At 42.2% G+C, this 20,549-nt stretch overlaps 1 protein-coding gene across 1 annotated transcript in view; it reads right to left on the reverse strand.

Annotated features, from left to right (window-relative positions):
- Positions 1–20,527, reverse strand: part of LOC138355324 (uncharacterized) — a 30,031-nt gene extending 9,504 nt beyond the window's left edge. The window contains exons 1-3 of the mRNA XM_069310201.1: positions 20,345–20,527; positions 11,384–12,853; positions 924–2,354 (exon numbers count right to left, since the gene is read on the reverse strand). Coding sequence (XP_069166302.1) covers positions 924–2,354; positions 11,384–12,853; positions 20,345–20,527 — 3,084 coding nt within the window. The remainder of the gene's footprint in view (positions 1–923; positions 2,355–11,383; positions 12,854–20,344) is intronic.
- Between the last annotated feature and the right edge of the window lie 22 nt (positions 20,528–20,549).

Raw genomic sequence — 20,549 nt, forward strand, 5'->3', positions numbered from 1 at the left:
GTTTCAAAGAGTGCAAAACTGAGTAGTTTTGGGTCTCAGTAGTTTCACTATGGACCATTAGTTATTGAACCACCTTCCCAAATGAAGAACACAAGAAATATGAAGGGGATTCGTGTTAGTAATATTTATCGGTCATATTCATTGAAATATTCCTACAAAAAGAGGCTGCTTCCATAACAGTTCAGTGGGAAAAGGGAATGTATGTATAAGGGGTATGAGTTCAACCTTGAAGGAGTTCGGAATGGTGTTAGATTTGCAATAGTGATCGAAACTGTTTGTGACATCTATTAATATATCCCGCTGTTTTTTTTAAATTTTACTTGTCATAATTATGCTATTATGTTAATATCACACAATTTGTACTGATACAATCATGTATAATAATGATCCCTATCAAATAGGGGTGGTATGAGAAGCAACTAATCGAGAAATCAGACAAACGACAAATTCTCTCTCAATGCTTCCTCCACCTCCAAATGCTCCACCACCACCTTGCTCATGCGGCCCCAGCATGTTGAAGTGGTTTGATGAAATATCTGTGCCCAATAATGCAACGGCTGTTAGGGGGTAGAAGTCCTACAACTTCCCAACACTTTTGTTCAGTCGGTGGCTTAATTGCTGGAGTACTGGCCTATCACAGACTTGAAATCTAATTCCTTTTCAAGTTTAGACATCTATTTGCAGGAAACAATTTTAGTGATCATTTTATCGATTAAAAAACAACGAGTATGTTCTTAATCATTCTAACTGGACGAAAAATACAACTCTTTCCTCAGGGAAGAAAGAAGCCAGTATAAGGTATATCATTCTTTATTGTAACATTAGACATTTAATAAATAAGGAATAATAAATAATTTTACAACGTGTTTGTGCAAATATAAATATGTGAAGAGGCATTATAATACATTTATCATTGAGCTTACACAAGCACGCCTGATCACGTCACATGATGGACTGAGAGATCTTCGCCAGGCAGAAATATTTCTACTTCGTTTTGCAATTGCATGAGTTTGTTTATTTCCCATAGCTACTGCCACCGCCACCAGATGATCCACCACCACCTGATCCACCTCGTAATCCACCGCTGTTTGAAGAACCTCCATAACCACCACTGGAGGATCCTCCACCGCCAAATCCACCACCACTAGAGGAGCTTCCAGATCCTCTTCCAAATCCACCACTGCTTGAAGAACCTCCATAAGAACTACCGGAGGATCCACCTCTGCCAAATCCACCACCACCAGAGGATCCACCTCCGCCAAATCCACCACCAGAGGAGCTTCCAGATCCTCTTCCAAATCCACCACTGCTTGAAGAACCTCCGTAAGAACTACCGGAGGATCCTCCACCGCCAAATCCACCACCACCTGAGGAGCTTCCAGATCCTCTTCCAAATCCACTACTGCTTGAAGAACCTCCATAAGAACCACCAGAGGATCCACCTCCTCCAAATCCACCACCACCACCAGAGGAGCTTCCAGATCCTCTTCCAAATCCACCACTGCTTGAAGAACCTCCATAACCACCACCGGAGGATCCTCCACCGCCAAATCCACCACCACCTGAGAAGCTTCCAGATCCTCTTCCAAATCCACCACTGCTTGAAGAACCTCCATAACCACCACCGGAGGATCCTCCACCGCCAAATCCACCACCACCAAAGGAGCTCCCAGATCCTCTTCCAAATCCACCACTGCTTGAAGAACCTCCATAACCACCACCGGAGGATCCGCCTCCGCCAAATCCACCACCACCAATGGAGCTTCCAGATCCTCGTCCAAATCCACCACTGTTGAACGAGCCACCATACACACCGCCGGAGGATCCACCACCACCAGAGGAGCCTCCAGATCCACGTCCAAATCCGCCGCTGCTTGAAGAACCACCGTATGAACCACCGGAGGATCCACCACCAGAGCCACTTCCAAATCCACCGCTGCCTGAAGAACCACTGGAAGATCCACCACCGCTAGAACCACCTCCAAATCCACGGCCAGAAAAACCTCCAGATCCATAAGCACCGCCAGTAGACCCGCCACCACCGCGACCTGAACCACTGGATCCACCACCTCCGGAACCTCTTGATCCCGCTCCGAATCCACTACCACCATAACTTCCAGCAGAGGATCCACCACTACCAAATCCTCTCTGTCCTGAACCGCTGAATCCACCTCCTGAGGAGGAGCCTCTGTATCCACTGCTGGATGATCCACCACCTCCGAATCCTCCTTTACCAAATGATCCAGATCCACCTCCTCCTCCTGAAGTTGCCGAATATCGTCCTCCACCACCACCGCCTCCACCTCCGCCGCCTTCAGACGGCGCCGAATATCGTCCTCCACCACCGCCTCCACCTCCTCCAGAAGGTGCCGAGTATTTCCCTCCTACTCCTCCTCCACTGCCTCCACCTCCACATAGTATTCCATTACTACCGCAGAGTATACCACCTCCTCCACCTCCACCGCTTCCAGAAGGTGCACCATACCGTCCACCTCCACCTCCACTTGGCAACTCAGCCCAGGAGAAGGTTACCAGGAGGGCCAGACATAGTCCAGCAACTCCAGCTCTCTGCAACAAACACAATAACTTGATTCATCTTGTACTGGAGATGAAGAAATTGCTTAAACAGCATTAACAAGAAACATTAACATTGACACTGAGCGAGAGAGAGCCGTGTCTTTATATTTTAAGTTCAGAAATTATTTGTTTACCATCATTAAGAAATCAATTATATGTTCAGTTATATGCAAGTTGTTTATATATTATTAGTGGTTGAATTAATCTTTGGTTAATAGAGAGGAACAATCTTTGTAGTGGACTATGTACACTAGACAAGATCATAATTGTGAACTATGTGCTCTAGACAGGAGCAAAAATTGCAACATACTGATGCTGGGAGTGACCAAGAGCTACTCACCATGATGCTGGTGTGACAGGACGAGCTGAGAAGGTTATGATGGTTAGGTGACTCTAGGTTCGCCTTTTATACAGATCCTTCTGGCAGCTGCTGCCGCAGGAGGGTCAAGTAATGACTTGGACATTCCCGCCAAAGTGACACACACACATATTGATTAACATCTTCTCTGCCCTCGAGTCCATCCACGAAGTCGAGGCGCTCAGGGGCAAGTCCATGGCTTCTGGTGGTGGTGGTGGTAGGAGAGATTATATAGTCATGTAGCTTCGACACTAACCTTCGAGACCTCACGGGACTTTAACAAATTCTCCTTAACAAGGACCAGATTCACGAAGGAACTACGCAAGTACTTACGAACGTGTACATCCTTCCTGAAACTTTGACGGCTTTTGTTACATTTATTAAACAGTTAAGAAGCATGAAAACTTCCTAGTCATCTACTGTTATTGTTATAAACAGCCTCCTGGTGCTTCGGAGCTTATTGACTGTTTAATAATTGTAAACAAAGACGCCAAAGATTGAGAAAAGATGTACAGGTTCGTAAGTGCCGGAAACACTTTGCGTAATAGTGGCTTTAGGCATTGTATGTACTAGCTCTATAAATCCATCAATGTTTGTATCTCACCTTGTATGTATGTACTTTACCTGAATAAACATTTGATTTTGATTTCATGTGCTTGCGTAACTGCTTCGTGAATATGGCCGTCTATCTGCTGTTCGTAGCTCTTCCTCTGCTGATGTTGCTTGCTAATACACACCTTCCCATCCACCCGCTATATCTGTCTACAGGTTATCTGTCTCAGATTTTCTCTTAATTTTGTGCATCTCTTATGCTCTCTCCCTCTCTCTCCCTTTCCCTCTCTCTCTCATACTTCGTGGTCAAGTGAGTGAAATTACCACCATGGTGTTGATACTTGAGAGTGTAAAGGAGAGACCACACTCAGGATGTGAGAGTGTAAAGGAGAGACCACACTCAGGATGTGAGAGTGTAAGGAGAGACCACACTCAGGATGTGAGAGTGTAAGGAGAGACCACACTCAGGATGTGAGAGTGTAAAGGAGAGACCACACTCAGGATGTGAGAGTGTAAGGAGAGACCACACTCAGGATGTGAGAGTGTAAGGAGAGACCACACTTAGAGGAACACAAGACCACAGTCGTCCTCGTTTGCATGTTGGGCTTGTTCTCTCACTTGCGTCTTGTCACTGCTCTCCCAAGCATGGAAGTGAGCGTTCATGCAATGTTGAAGAGGCAAATGTTAGGTAAAAAGATTTCTCAACATAAGCACGCACTCCAGCACGCATGTACTCATGACCATGCTGCCCCTCAGCATGCACGAGGTCATTTCTGTACGCATTCTTGCATTTCTTCGTGGATAGAAGCAGCACCTCTTGCTGTCTTAAGGTCCGGACATGTAAGGAGCTCTTAATGAATGATAACGCATCTTAACTATTGGAAGAGTTGAGGGTATTTAGGTATAGTGGCGGCGCTCCGCCCCACAGGGAGGCTATTTTGACTGGGGCTACTCTCGCCGCTCGCCCCACAGGCACCCTATAGTGACCAGGGTTAGTCTCACTGCTCGCCCCACATGGAGGCTATAGTGACAGGGGCTACTCTCACTGCTCGCCCCACGAGGAACCTAAAGCCACCAGGGCTACTCTCACATAGCCATAACATATTTAAGGGTGACTGACCGAGTGGGAAAAAGGGAAAAATGTTTACAATGGACACAAGTATAACAACAATGCGGATGGTCGCTCAAGATTCAGACGAGTCAGAGGTGTCAAATTTTCATTTAGCGTAAGAGCAGTGGAAAATGGATTGAACTAAAGGAGGAGGTTGAAGAAGGTAACTCATTTCATAATTTGAAAAGTAGATGTGATAGGGAAATAGGTCAGGAGTCATTTCATCATGCAACCGATGGCAAGAACGTCTGGATCCAGGAGCTAGTGCTCGATCCTGTAGGCACAAATAAGTGAGCGCGCGCACACACACACACACACACACACACACACACACGAAAAAATAAGCTGGCAAAAGTTCCGAGGTATGCCACTAAGCTAGTCCCAGAACTAAGAGGCATGAGTTACTTCGAAAGGCTGCGTGAGATCCACCTCACGACACTGGAAGGCAGAAGAGTAGGGGGGAAGACATGATCACTACCTACAAAATTCTCAGAGGAATTGACAGGGTGGATAAATGTAAACATTTTAACACGGGTGGTATGCGAACAAGGGGGGACTCAGGTGAAGATTGAGTACCCAAATGAGCCACAGGGACGTTAGATTTTTTTTTTTCAGCGTCAGAGTAGTTAACAGGTGGAATGCATTAGGCAGTGATGTGGTGGAGGCTGACTCCATACACAGTATGGGGCCGGCTGGCCGAGTGGACAGCACGTCGGACATGTGATCCTGTGGTCCCGGGTTCGATCCCGGGAGCCAGCGAGAAACATTGGGCAGAGTTTCTTTCACCCTATGCTCCCTGTTACTTAGCAGTAAATAGGTACCTGGGAGTTAGTAAGCTGCTTCCTGGGGTGTGTGTGTGTGTGTGTGTGTGTGTGTGTGTGTGTGTGTGTGTGTGTGTGAAAAAAAATAGTAGTAGATAGAAACAGTCGAGAGGCTGGCCGAAAGAGCAGAGCTCAATCCCCGCAAGCACAACTAGGTGAATACAACTTGATGAATACAGTTTCAAATGTAGATATGATGGAGCTTGAGAAGCTCAGTAATATGTACACCAGTAGATTGACGGTTGAGAGGCGGGACCAGAGATCTTAACCCCCGGCAAGCACAACTAGACGAGTACAACTAGACGAATAAACACTAAAGAGTACTGGGAAGACGGGACACCACGATAATAGCTACCAGCCTGTAACTACACTTGGGTAACTACACACATGCTAAATATACATCCGGAGAGCCACATGTGACGATAATCACATGTGACATCAGCCGAAAGACACATAATAAAACAGCTGACAAAAGTCACATGAACCCCGTATGCTTTATGGTTTATTTGACCCGATTTTGCAACCACATGGTCTCACCACTCTTAAGGTTCCGTGCTCCAGACGCGAGTAATGACCATTTGCTGGTAAAAAAAAAAAAAAAATCAGTATTTGCTGACATTAATGACAGACAGGAGTGGAAACAAGGCCCCCCAGTCGCATGTGGGTCAGTGAAGCTAGGCAGTACGACTTATGGTCCTGTATTGTGTAGCTAGGCAGTACGACTATAGAGATAGTCGTATAGTGTATGACTAGTGTAACTAGTAGGTATTATAGTCCCAATGAAACATGTAACATTATTATAAATATTACAGGATTGTACAGGAATTTATTTACACCTGTTTACTAAATGAAACTGATAAATGCATGTATACTTTTTCTCAGTATGTTAATAGAGTAAGCCTAGTTGTGCAACAACCACTGCTGTTGATGTTAATATTCATTTGCACGGAATTGCCTTTAATTACAATAGGTTGTTCGAAACCTTTAATTACATTAGGTTGTTCCAAGCCTTTTGTTACGGCCACTTAGGACCAGTAACCGGGTTCTTGTTGGAGGAACCCAATGTGTCGTATCCGACCCCGAGTCGGTAGTACGCTTTCAAGAAAGTGGCTATATAGTGCAAAATTAAGAATAGAGGGGATGAGCAAAACACTGTTTCCTTCACCAACGTATTAAATTGTCACCATCATTAAATATATATGAAAGAACTGATAAAAATATTCTATACTTATATACAATGATACCCTTTCACTCAGGGCTTCGAACGCGCTCATTTTATTATTAGTATTATTAATACATTAGGTACATGTGTATTTTTGTAGCTATATGACTATATAAAGGGGAGTACTGTGTGTCAAAAAGCTAGCTACGTGCTGCTAAAAGTCCCCGTCACACAGGATGGTTCGTCATACAGAGGCATGTGATCAGTAGTCTGCACTGGCAGACTCTGGGTTCGTTATGAGGATATCATCAACATAAGAATAAGGCAGCAGTGATACTAAAAGTCCGTGCAGAGTTCGTCAAAACTCAGTGTTTCCACTACATTCAGTACCTCTTCCAACCGTACTGGCCATAGTACTGGAAAACACTGGCGAGTTTACCTATCCCTTGGGCCAACCCACCGACTGTGTCATAAGGTGCCTATGCCCCTCAACCACTTCCTGGCAGAGAACTTCAACCACACGCTGATTGGGGGCCACAACACAATTAATACAGTGGTAGCGAACCCCCGGCAGAAGACTCTAGCGTTCGGTTAGCAGCGCTTTTCCACAGACACCTTACTGTCGCTCGTTTCTTCCCCTTAGCCAGTCCCGGGATACACCGATCTCTTCCAATACAACTTCACTAACAGACAACACACTCTGCTACAGATCGGCATCGGCTTACTTAGTCATCTGCCTAGACTAATGCGGGAGAACGTAAGGTGCTCAAGGTAAAACTGCCATCCTCAGCACCACTGCTGCTCCACGTCACTTCAGTGTACAAACACGTCATCAGTTATATAGACGGTACTGGTGAAATCAAGAAATACCACTTATGCACTGGGGACGTAGACATTGTGCTTAGTAGCACAACAGATGGCGCTGATCTCTTGTCGCCACCTCACCAGAGGTCATCCACAGCGACTCCTCTGGCTGACCAAGGCAGGAATCTTGAGCCATTTGCCACAGTCACGCCACCACTCATAGATGGCGTTGTCTACATAGCGTCCAATTCCAGGGGAGTTTGGGTACAGACTCATAGATGGCGCTGGAATTACCAGGCCATACTTAGACGACGGCGACGAGTCCGTAACATCTTTAATTACATTAGGTTCTCCTAAGCCATTAATTACATTAGGTTGTTCCAAGTCATTAATTACATTAGGTTGTTTGAAGCTGGAAATGCACTTTGTTTTTGCTATCTGTAGCTATGTGAGTTTTGCCTTGACCTAAAATATCCTTATTAAGGCTTCACATTTGGCAGAGACCAGTTTGTGTCATCAAGGCAATGTTTACAAAACTGGAATATGAACTGAAGGGACGGTATGTTTTTTGCGTCGCCAGCACGATAACAAAGTGAGTTTAACGATTTGGTGTATTTTGGATGATACACTCGTCGAAATTGCTTTGTTTGTGATAAGAAGACCGTCTTCTGATGATCACTAATGGTCGTTAATAGTAGCTCTCGTTCGGTAGTATATTCTTGAGATGACGAGCTGTATTAGTTCCTAATGGCTAAATATATAATTTGAACAAACCACACACTAGTAAGTGAAGGGACGGCGACGTTTCGGTCCATCCAGCACCATTCTCAAGTCGATTGTGACATAACTTCAATCAACAATCGACTTGAAAATGGTTCATTACGGACCGAAACGTCGTCGTCCCTTCATTTTCTAGTGTGTGGTTTGGTCAAAATATTGCAGCCACGTTATTGTGACTCCTCGTGTGCATAAAATTTGAATTTAATTTTACTATGATTATCATAATAAAAATATAAATAATAATAATAATAATAATAATAACTATCATTATTATTATTGGGAAAATCAAGTAGAGCATTGTATAGGGATTCGAATCAGCGTTCTGGGTATTTCCAGTCGTACACCATAACCCACTGCTCCACAATACGTTGTAAGTAACTTAACCTGGAACTTATCTGAATCCACTAGGTGTCCTTGAGACACCGAGCTGATCCAAATCAAGTTTTCACAACTTACCCTTGTACACTCTGGTGTGGGTGTAAGACTTCTCCACGCGTTTCCCTCAAATACATACAAGGAAATCATTCTAATTTGCGTCAAGGGAAGAATAGATGGAAGACTAGCACTGGGAAGTTCTTCCTGACCTGAAGACTGGCCAGAAAGACTAACCATAATGTCATAGTGCTCTCTCGTGTTAATTGGCATTCCTTGCCTTATAAACTTTGAACTTAACTTAAAGTATTGCTAAGGAGCATTTGAAATTTTCGCTCAGGAGGACAACTATCAAATTTACAAAAATGTACAAGGAAATATGTATATCTGAAAGCCAATGTGTGCTTGAAATTAAAATTTTAAGTCTCACCAAATAAATCAATGCTTGAGGAATAATTTTGGATTCCTGTCCACGATCTTATCTAAAGTTATTAGAAACATTGAAGACAGTGTCACGCATCTAATGATAAGCAAACACTAATACCCGATATTTACCGTCCCTTGAGACTCCCCACACAGAAGAGATGTCGCTGGTTTGTGGATATAATTAACTATATATTATGATTAATATATTCCATCACAAAAAGTATACCTCACAGGTTCCTTCATGAGAACTCCTTCTATCAAGAATAACACGCCATGGAAGAGATGCCACATGAATCAGAATGATCTTTCTTCAGCACAAACGGAGTAATTTCGACGATTATGCATTGGATATATAAATAGTATTTCAATTTGTGAAGAGGTTCATAGCCGAAACACAGTTGCTTCAAGAGCAAAGACATCTTGTTAACATTGACTAATAATTCAAATCGAATTCAGTAAAATTCCAAGCTGAACTGAACACACTTTTGTATGTGTAAAAGTTTTGTTAAGGGTCTCACACCAAGTCTTTCGCACTCTCCTGAGTGCATTATCAAGGTCTTATTGTGTGATTAGCACGAGACTTACATCTCAACGTCTAATATTAGAGAATGAGATGTAATCCTTACAAAAATTTTACAAATACACAGGTGTGGTTTTTTTATCCTGTTATTATGTCTGTGAGAAAACATTACCATCAATAATAATAATAATAATAATAATAATAATAATAATAATAATAATAATAATAATAATAATAATAATAATAATAATAATAATAATATGTTTGCTAGTATTTATTTATCGTAAAATTTCACCTATCCACAAATGTTCATTGTAAGAGCTCAGTTTCATATAATTTAACTCGCTCATCACTTGTTCCGTCAGAGAATTTCACTTTCTCACCTCTAATTCATCACTATTACGACGTCCTTCCATCTTGGTTGTCATGTTTGTGAATGATTAGGCGCTTATCGTTCATCTGGGTTTAGGTGCCATGCATCTAGACGTTGTAGCCACAGGCAGGTGGATCTACCTATTTTTCTTGCTGATTTCTCCTTGTTGACTCATTTTCCTCATCGACTGTAATATGAGAGTTTCTGTTTTTTCCTCCACTTTGTGGCTGGTGTTGCAAGCGTCGCATTTTGACGTTTACCCACGGCCAAAAATCTTTTTACTAGGAAATGGTAGCGGCTCGCGAAAGTAACGAACTATCATGTTTTCTGTTTTAGGTCCTCTGGTAGGTTACGATAATGGCACTTTAGTACGACAGATTCTTGACGTTGGGAAACCTTAGCAGGACGAACTGGTCCATAAGCAATAAGCTCAATACAGAGCTCTATAAAACTACTTGCAAGACCCTTCAACTTCATTTATGCTGACCTTATTTTTCTGTCTTTAATCCATGTCCTGATCCACGTTAATATATTTCGTTGTGTAGGTGTGGAATCTGACCTTCCACTATTTTCCATGTGTATATTATATTGTCTCTCTCGTCTCCGTTTCAAAGAGTGCAAAACTGAATAGTTTTGGGTCTGAGTAGTTTCACTATGGACCATTAGTTATTAAACTTCCTTCCCAAATGAAGAACATAAGAAATATGAAGGGGATTCGTGTTAGGATCATTTATCGGTCATGTTCATTGAAATATTCCTACAAAAAGAGGCTGCTTCCATAACAGTTCAGAGGGAAAAGGGAATGTATGTATGAGGGGTATGAGTTCAACCTTGAAGGAGTTCGGAGAGCTGTTAGATTTGCAATAGTGATCGAAACTGTTTGTGACATCTATTATATATCCCGCTGTTTTTTTTAAATTTTACTTGTCATAATTATGCTATTATATGTTAATATCACACAATTTGTACTCATACAATCATGTATAATAAAGTTCCCTATCAAATAGGGGTGGTATGAGAAGCAACTAATCGAGAAATCAGACAAACGACAAATTCTCTCTCAATGCTTCCTCCACCTCCAAATGCTCCAGCACCACCATGCTCATGCGGCCCCAGCATGTTGAAGTGGTTTGATGAAATATCTGTGCCCAATAATGCAACGGCTGTTAGGGGGTAGAAGTCCTACAACTTCCCAACACTTTTGTACAGTCGGTGGCTTAATTGCTGGAGTACTGGCTTATCACAGACTTGAAATCTAATTCCTTTTCAAGTTTAGACATCTATTTGCAGGAAGCAATTTTAGTCATCATTTTATCGATTAATAAACAACGAGTATGTTCCTAATCATTCTAACTGGACGAAAAATACAACTCTTTCCTCAGGGAAGCAAGAAGCCAGTATAAGATATCATTCTTTATTGTAACATTAGACATTTAATAAATAAGGAATAATAAATAATTTTACAACGTGTTTGTGCAAATATAAATATGTGAAGAGGCATTATAATACATTTATCACTGAGCTTACACAAGCACGCCTGATCACGTCACATGATGGACTGAGAGATCTTCGCCAGGCAGAAATATTTCCACTTCGTTTTGCAATTGCATGAGTTTGTTTATTTCCCATAGCTACTGCCACCGCCACCAGATGATCCACCACCACCTGATCCACCTCTGAATCCACCGCTGCTTGAAGAGCCTCCATAACCACCACCGGAGGATCCTCCACCGCCAAATCCACCACCACTAGAGGAGCTTCCAGATCCTCTTCCAAATCCACCACTGCTTGAAGAACCTCCATAAGAACTACCGGAGGATCCACCTCTGCCAAATCCACCACCACCAGAGGATCCACCTCCGCCAAATCCACCACCACCACCAGAGGAGCTTCCAGATCCTCTTCCAAATCCACCACTGCTTGAAGAACCTCCGTAAGAACTACCGGAGGATCCTCCACCGCCAAATCCACCACCACCTGAGGAGCTTCCAGATCCTCTTCCAAATCCACCACTGCTTGAAGAACCTCCGTAAGATCTACCGGAGGATCCTCCACCGCCAAATCCACCACCACCTGAGGAGCTTCCAGATCCTCTTCCAAATCCACCACTGCTTGAAGAACCTCCATAAGAACCACCAGAGGATCCACCTCCTCCAAATCCACCACCACCACCAGAGGAGCTTCCAGATCCTCTTCCGAATCCACCACTGCTTGAAGAACCTCCATAAGAACCACCAGAGGATCCTCCACCGCCAAATCCACCACCACCAAAGGAGCTCCCAGATCCTCTTGCAAATCCACCACTGCTTGAAGAACCTCCATAACCACCACCGGAGGATCCGCCTCCGCCAAATCCACCACCACCAATGGAGCTTCCAGATCCTCGTCCAAATCCACCACTGTTGAACGAGCCACCATACACACCGCCGGAGGATCCACCACCACCAGAGGAGCCTCCAGATCCACGTCCAAATCCGCCGCTGCTTGAAGAACCACCGTATGAACCACCGGAGGATCCACCACCAGAGCCACTTCCAAATCCACCGCTGCCTGAAGAACCACTGGAAGATCCACCACCGCTAGAACCACCTCCAAATCCACGGCCAGAAAAACCTCCAGATCCATAAGCACCGCCAGTAGACCCGCCACCACCGCGACCTGAACCACTGGATCCACCACCAAATCCACCACCTCCGGAACCTCTTGATCCCGCTCCGAATCCACCACCACCATAACTTCCAGCAGAAGATCCACCACTACCAAATCCTCTCTGTCCTGAACCGCTGAATCCATCTCCTGAGGAGGAGCCTCTGTATCCACTGCTGGATGATCCACCACCTCCAAATCCTCCTTTACCAAATGATCCAGATCCACCTCCTCCTCCTCCTGAAGGTGCTGAATATCGTCCTCCACCACCACCGCCTCCACCTCCGCCGCCTCCAGAAGGTGCCGAATAGCGTCCTCCACCACCACCTCCTCCACCTCTACCGCCTCCACCTAAACCTCCTCCAGAAGGTGCCGAGTATTTCCCTCCTACTCCTCCTCCACTGCCTCCACCTCCACATAGTATTCCATTACTACCGCAGAGTATACCACCTCCTCCACCTCCACCGCCTCCAGAAGGAGCACCATACCGTCCACCTCCACCTCCACTTGGCAACTCAGCCCAGGAGAAGGTGACCAGGAGGGCCAGACATAGTCCAGCAACTCCAGCTCTCTGCAACAAACACAATAACTTGACTCATCTTGCACTGGAGATGAAGAAATTGCTTAAACAGCATTAACAAGAAACATTAACATTGACACTGAGCGAGAGAGAGCCGTGTCCTTATATTTTAAGTTCAGAAATTATTTGTTTACAATCATTAAGGAATCAATTACATGTTCAGTTATATGTAAGTTGTTCATATATTGTTAGTGGTTGAAGTAATCTTTGGTTAATAAAGAGGAACAGTCTATGTAGTGGACTATGTACACTGTACAGGAGCATTGTGGTGAACTATGTACACTAGACAGCAGCAAAGATTGCAACATACTGATGCTGGGAGTGACCAAGAGCTACTCACCATGATGCTGGTGTGACAGGACGAGCTGAGGAGGTTATGATGGTTAGGTGACTCGAGGTTCGCCTTTTATACAGATCCTTCTGGCTGTTGCTGCCGCTGGAGGGTCAAGCAATGACTATACTGACATTGCGCATTCGTTTGACAATTACACTAATATATACATTTATATATTATATATATATATATATATATATATATATATATATATATATATATTTATATATATATATATATATATATATATATAAATATATATATATATATATATATATATATATATATATATATATATATATATATATATATATATATATATATATATATATATATATATATTGGTATATACTGGCAGCAGGTTTTCTTTTATATATGTCTCATTGAATATGACCGCATAATCAGTATTTACTATCTTCTGGTTTAGGGCTTCTATCCCTCTAACTATTTTCCTAGCATCAGGGCTTAGCTGAAAGAGGAGTTCTCCAAAACTCATTTTCGGTATTTCAAGGTGAAGAAAAAAGTGAACTACTATAGAATGTATTACACTTATTTATACATTTTGCACAACGTTTCGAACCTCTTATATATACGTTTCGAAAATTATATGTATTTAAGTCACATTGTACAAATACTATATAATATATATATACTATATATATATATAATATATATATATATATGTTGTACCTAGTAGCCAGAACGTCGTACTCGGCCTACTATGCAAGGCCCGATTTGCCTAATAACCCGAGTTTTCTTGAATTAATATATTTTCTCTAATTTTTTTCTTATGAAATGATAAAGCTACCTATTTCATTATGTATGAGGTCAATTTTATTTTATTGGAGTTAAAATTAACGTAGATATATGACCGAACCTAACCAACCCTACCTAACCTAACCTAACCTATCTTTATAGGTTAGGTTAGGTTAGGTAGCCGAAAAAGTTAGGTTAGGTTAGGTAGCCGAAAAAGTTAGGTTAGGTTAGGTAGCCGAAAAAGTTAGGTTAGGTTAGGTAGCCGAAAAAGTTAGGTTAGGTTAGGTAGCCGAAAAAGTTAGGTTAGGTTAGGTAGTCGAAAAACAATTAATTCATGAAAACTTGGCTTATTAGGCAAATCGGGCCTTGCATAGTAGGCTGAGAAGTGCGTTCTGGCTACTAGGTACGACATATATATATATATATATATATATATATATATATATATATATATATATATATATATATATGTCGTACCTAGTAGCCAGAACGCAGTTATCGGCCTACTATGCAAGGCCCGATTTGCCTAATAAGCCAAGTTTTCCTGAATTAATATATTTTCTCTAATTGTTTTCTTATGAAATGATAAATCTAACCATTTCATTATGTATGAGGCCAATTTTTTTTTATTGGAGTTTAAATTAACGTAGATATATGACCGAACCTAACCAACCCTACCTAACCTAACCTAACCTATCTTTATAGGTTAGGTTAGGTTAGGTAGCGGAAAAAGTTAGGTTAGGTTAGGTTAGGTAGGTTAGGTAGTCGAAAAACAATTAATTCATGAAAACTTGGCTTATTAGGCAAATTGGGCCTTGCATAGTAGGCTGAGAAGTGAGTTCTGGCTACTAGGTACGACATATATATATATATATATATATATATATATATATATATATATATATATATATATATATATGTATATATATATATATATATATATATATATATAACTGAAAACTCACACCCCAGAAGTGACTCGAACCCATACTCCCAGAAGCAACGCAACTGGTATGTACAAGACGCCTTAATCCACTTGACCATCACGACCGGACATAATGAGGTGATAGCCGAGGCTATTTGAACCACCCCACCGCCGGCACTCGGATAGTTATCTTGGGCATAGCATTTTACCAAATCACCTCATTCTTAGGGGCACACGTGAGGAACACAAATGCGAACAAGCCAGAATGGTCCCCTGGACAATATGCAACTGAAAACTCACACCCCAGAAGTGACTCGAACCCATACTCCCAGAAGCAACGCAACTGGTATGTACAAGACGCTTAATCCACTTGACCATCACGACCGGACATAATGAGGTGATAGCCGAGGCTATTTGAACCACCCCACCGCCGGCACTCGGATAGTTATCTTGGGCATAGCATTTTACCAAATCACCTCATTCTTAGGGGCACACGTGAGGAACACAAATGCGAACAAGCCAGAATGGTCCCCTGGACAATATGCAACTGAAAACTCACACCCCAGAAGTGACTCGAACCCATACTCCCAGAAGCAACGCAACTGGTATGTACAAGACGCCTTAATCCACTTGACCATCACGACCGGACATAATGAGGTGATAGCCGAGGCTATTTGAACCACCCCACCGCCGGCACTCGGATAGTTATCTTGGGCATAGCATTTTACCAAATCACCTCAAGATAACTATCCGAGTGCCGGCGGTGGGGTGGTTCAAATAGCCTCGGCTATCACCTCATTATGTCCGGTCGTGATGGTCAAGTGGATTAAGGCGTCTTGTACATACCAGTTGCGTTGCTTCTGGGAGTATGGGTTCGAGTCACTTCTGGGGTGTGAGTTTTCAGTTGCATATTGTCCAGGGGACCATTCTGGCTTGTTCGCATTTGTGTTCCTCACGTGTGCCCCTAAGAATGAGGTGATTTGGTAAAATGCTATGCCCAAGATAACTATCCGAGTGCCGGCGGTGGGGTGGTTCAAATAGCCTCGGCTATCACCTCATTATGTCCGGTCGTGATGGTCAAGTGGATTAAGGCGTCTTGTACATACCAGTTGCGTTGCTTCTGGGAGTATGGGTTCGAGTCACTTCTGGGGTGTGAGTTTTCAGTTGCATATTGTCCAGGGGACCATTCTGGCTTGTTCGCATTTGTGTTCCTCACGTGTGCCCCTAAGAATGAGGTGATTTGGTAAAATGCTATGCCCAAGATAACTATCCGAGTGCCGGCGGTGGGGTGGTTCAAATAGCCTCGGCTATCACCTCATTATGTCCGGTCGTGATGGTCAAGTGGATTAAGGCGTCTTGTACATACCAGTTGCGTTGCTTCTGGGAGTATGGGTTCGAGTCACTTCTGGGGTGTGAGTTTTCAGTTGCATATTGTCCAGGGGACCATTCTGGCTTGTTCGCATTTGTGTTCCTCACGTGTGCCCCTAAGAATGAGGTGATTTGGTAAAATGCTATGCCCAAGATAACTATCCGAGTGCCGGCGGTGGGGTGGTTCAAATAGCCTCGGCTATCACCTCATTATGTCCGGTCGTGATGGTCAAGTGGATTAAGGCGTCTTGTACATACCAGTTGCGTTGCTTCTGGGAGTATGGGTTCGAGTCACTTCTGGGGTGTGAGTTTTCAGTTGCATATTGTCCAGGGGACCATTCTGGCTTGTTCGCATTTGTGTTCCTCACGTGTGCCCCTAAGAATGAGGTGATTTGGTAAAATGCTATGCCCAAGATAACTATCCGAGTGCCGGCGGTGGGGTGGTTCAAATAGCCTCGGCTATCACCTCATTATGTCCGGTCGTGATGGTCAAGTGGATTAAGGCGTCTTGTACATACCAGTTGCGTTGCTTCTGGGAGTATGGGTTCGAGTCACTTCTGGGGTGTGAGTTTTCAGTTGCATATTGTCCAGGGGACCATTCTGGCTTGTTCGCATATATATATATATATATATATATATATATATATATATATATATATATATATATATATATATATATATATATATAAATTATATAGTATAGGTACAATGTGACCTTGCTTTTCAAGAACAACTAACCACAGAAGTGGAAAATAATTTTGTAAATTTACCTCTTGGAGAGTTGCTGGCGATGACTCTTACTTAAGCAATGCATTTTATATATTTTGAACTAGAACGCAGTCAGTATTGCCTGGCTTAAGTATAACTCAGCCGATATTATTGAAGAACTTAAGTCATCAGTCACATACTAGAATGGTGATATATACAATTCACAGACGACAGAGTGAATAAATAATTAAATCTTCATACTGGTCAAGTCCAACTGTGCTTAGTTGTCCTAAAATGCACGAAACATATATATAATACATTCAACAGTTCTGAGATACAACATTTTATTTACTATATTCATCGAGATTCGAACATTTGTTTGAAAAATTACGATTCCGTCGATCTACCAACTAGCCCGTGGCAAGAATATGGGAAGGAAGGGAACTATCAGGAGAATGCGCCAAGTCATAAGACTATATAGCACTTGGAAGAAGTCGAGATTAGGATTTGGGATGGGACGGGGGGATGGAATGGTGCCCAACCCTTTGGACGGTCGGGAATTGAACGCTAACGCCAGAATGACCTAATTGACATCCGACCGGGACGTTAAACCCTCCCTGGAGCATCAAGTGGATGAAATAATATATTCCAAGTAATTGTTGGTTGCATTCTTCATGACATGGTTGATGGATTTGGTTACTTGCAGATACCATAGTGGTACTCCAGACACCTGGAACCTGTCGGTTTCAAGGGGTTGTCATAGCCAGGGGGTGGTAATGGGGGACGAGCTCCCATGACCTATAAAATGCTCCTATACGGCATGCGTCTCCAATAGCCTCTGACAACCAAGTCCAACTCCTGGCCTGCACGGGTGGCTTAGTCTTTAAGTCCGGCGGAACTGCTTTTACCGACAGAAGAAGGGGCGAGGGCGTGCCTCTGGCCTGTCAGGGCGCAACTCCATAGTCTTCCGAGACTGAAGGATGCCTACTACTACTACTACTACTCCAGACAAGGTTTTAAGTTCCAGTTGGGTACAGTTTAGTACATAAGATACCTTGGTTGAACTGAGAGAAAATTTGTCGTTTGTCTGATTTCTCGTATAGTTGCTTCTCCTACCATCCCTATTTGATAGGGAACTTTATTGTACATAATTGCATGAGATAAAATTATGTGGGATTAACATGTACATAGCAAAATTATTACAAGTGAAATGACAAAAAACACCCCAGTGGGATACATTAATAGATGTCACAAACAGTTTGATCATTATTGTAAATCAAACACCTCTTCGAACTCCTTCGAGGTTGGACTCATACACAGGATGTAGCAGGCATTTCCCCTCTGAACTGTTTTGGAAGCAGACTTTTTTGTAGGAATATTTCGATGAAATATGATCGATAAATGATCCTAACACGAATCGCCTCCATATTTCTTGTGTTCTTCATTTGGGAAGGAGGATTAATAACTAATGGTCCATAGTGAAACTACTGAGACCCAAAACTACTCAGTTTTGCACTCTTTGAAACGGAGACGAGAGAGACAAAATAATATACATCTGGAAAATAGTGGAAGATCAGATTCCAAACTACACAACGAAATATATTAACGTGGACCAGGACATGGATTAAAGACAGAAAAATAAGGTCAGCATAAATGAAGTTGAAGGGTCTCGCAAGTAGTGTTATAGAACTCTGTAATGGGCTTATTACTTATGGACCAGTTCGTCCTGCTAAAGTCTCCCAACGTCAAGAATCTGTCGTACTAAAGTGCCCTTATCCTAACCTACCAGAGGACCTAAAACAGAAATCATGACCGTACATCACTTTCGCAAGCGTCTTCCATTTGTTAGTACGACGATTTTTGGCCTTGGGTAAACGTCAAAATGCGACGCTTGTAACATCAGCAACAAAGTGGAGGACAAAACAGAAACTCTCATATTACAGTCGATGAGGAAAAGGAGTCAACAAATAGAAATTAGGCAGGAAAATAGATAGATCCACCTGCCTGTGGCTACAGCGTTAATGCATGGCATCAAAACCCAGATGCACGATAAGTGTTTAATTACTCACAAACATGGCAACCAGGATGGAAGGACGTCGTAATAGTGATGCATTAGAGGTGAGAAAGTGAAATTCTCTGACGGAACAAGTGATGAGCGAGTTAAAATATATGAAACTGAGCTCTTAAAATTAACATTTGTGGATAGGTGAAATTTTATGATAAATAAATACTAGCAAATATGTTATTATTATTATTATTATTATTATTATTATTATTATTATTATTATTATTATTATTATTATTATTATTATTATTTATGGTAATGTCTTCTCAGACATAATAACATAGGATAAAAACCCCACACTTGTGTATTTGTGAAATTTTTGTAATGATTACATCTCAACGGCTAAGATTAGACGTTGAAATGAAAGTCTCGTCTTAATCACACACTAAGACATTGATAAAGCGCTTAGGAGAGTGCAAAAGACTTGGTGTAAATTTTCAGTAAATATGAATTTGACTAAATTTAATTTGAGTTAATAGTAAATATTAACAAGATGTCTTAGCTGTTGAAGCAACAGTGTTTCGGCTGAAAACCTCTTCATAAATTGAATTACTATATATTTCCTATGCATAATCGTCGAAATTACTGCGTGCAAAGGCAAGATCATTCTGATATTCTCATGCAGCATCTTTTACATGGCGTATTATTCTTGATAGCAGGAGCTGTCATGATGGAACCTGTGGAGTATACTTTTTTGTGATGTTAATATATTCTATTAATTATAATATATATTTAATTATATCCACAAACCAGCGACATCTCTTCAGAATGGGAGAGTGAATGGACGGCATTATATCGGGTATTTGTCTTTACTTAGAATTTGATGCCTGACACAGTCGTCAGTGTTTCTAATAACATTAGAAAAGATCGTGGACAAGAATCCAAAATTATTACTCAGAGATCGATTTATTTGGTGAGACTTAAAATTTCAAGCATGCATTTGGCTTCCAGATATAAAAATTTCCATGTGCATTTTTGAAACTTTGTTAGTTGTGGTTCTGAGAGAAATTGTGCATGCGGCGGTTGATCTCTAGCTCTCTGGTCCCGCCTCTCAACCGTCAATCAACAGGTGTACAGGTGTGTGTGTGTGTGTGTGTGTGTACTACCCAATTTGTTCCTGCAGGATCGAGCTCTAGCTCTTGGATCCAGGCGTTCTTGCCATTGGTTTTCTGTTGAAATGACTCCTGACCTATTTCCCTATCACATCTACTTTTCAAACTATGAACTGAGTTGGCTTCTTCAACCTCCTCCTTTAGTTCATTCCATTCATCTAAATCTTGAGCGACCATTCGCCTTGAAGTAGATTGTAAA

The sequence above is a fragment of the Procambarus clarkii genome, chromosome 6 (genome assembly GCF_040958095.1).
Source record: "Procambarus clarkii isolate CNS0578487 chromosome 6, FALCON_Pclarkii_2.0, whole genome shotgun sequence".
Classification (NCBI taxonomy): Eukaryota; Metazoa; Arthropoda; class Malacostraca; order Decapoda; family Cambaridae; genus Procambarus; species Procambarus clarkii.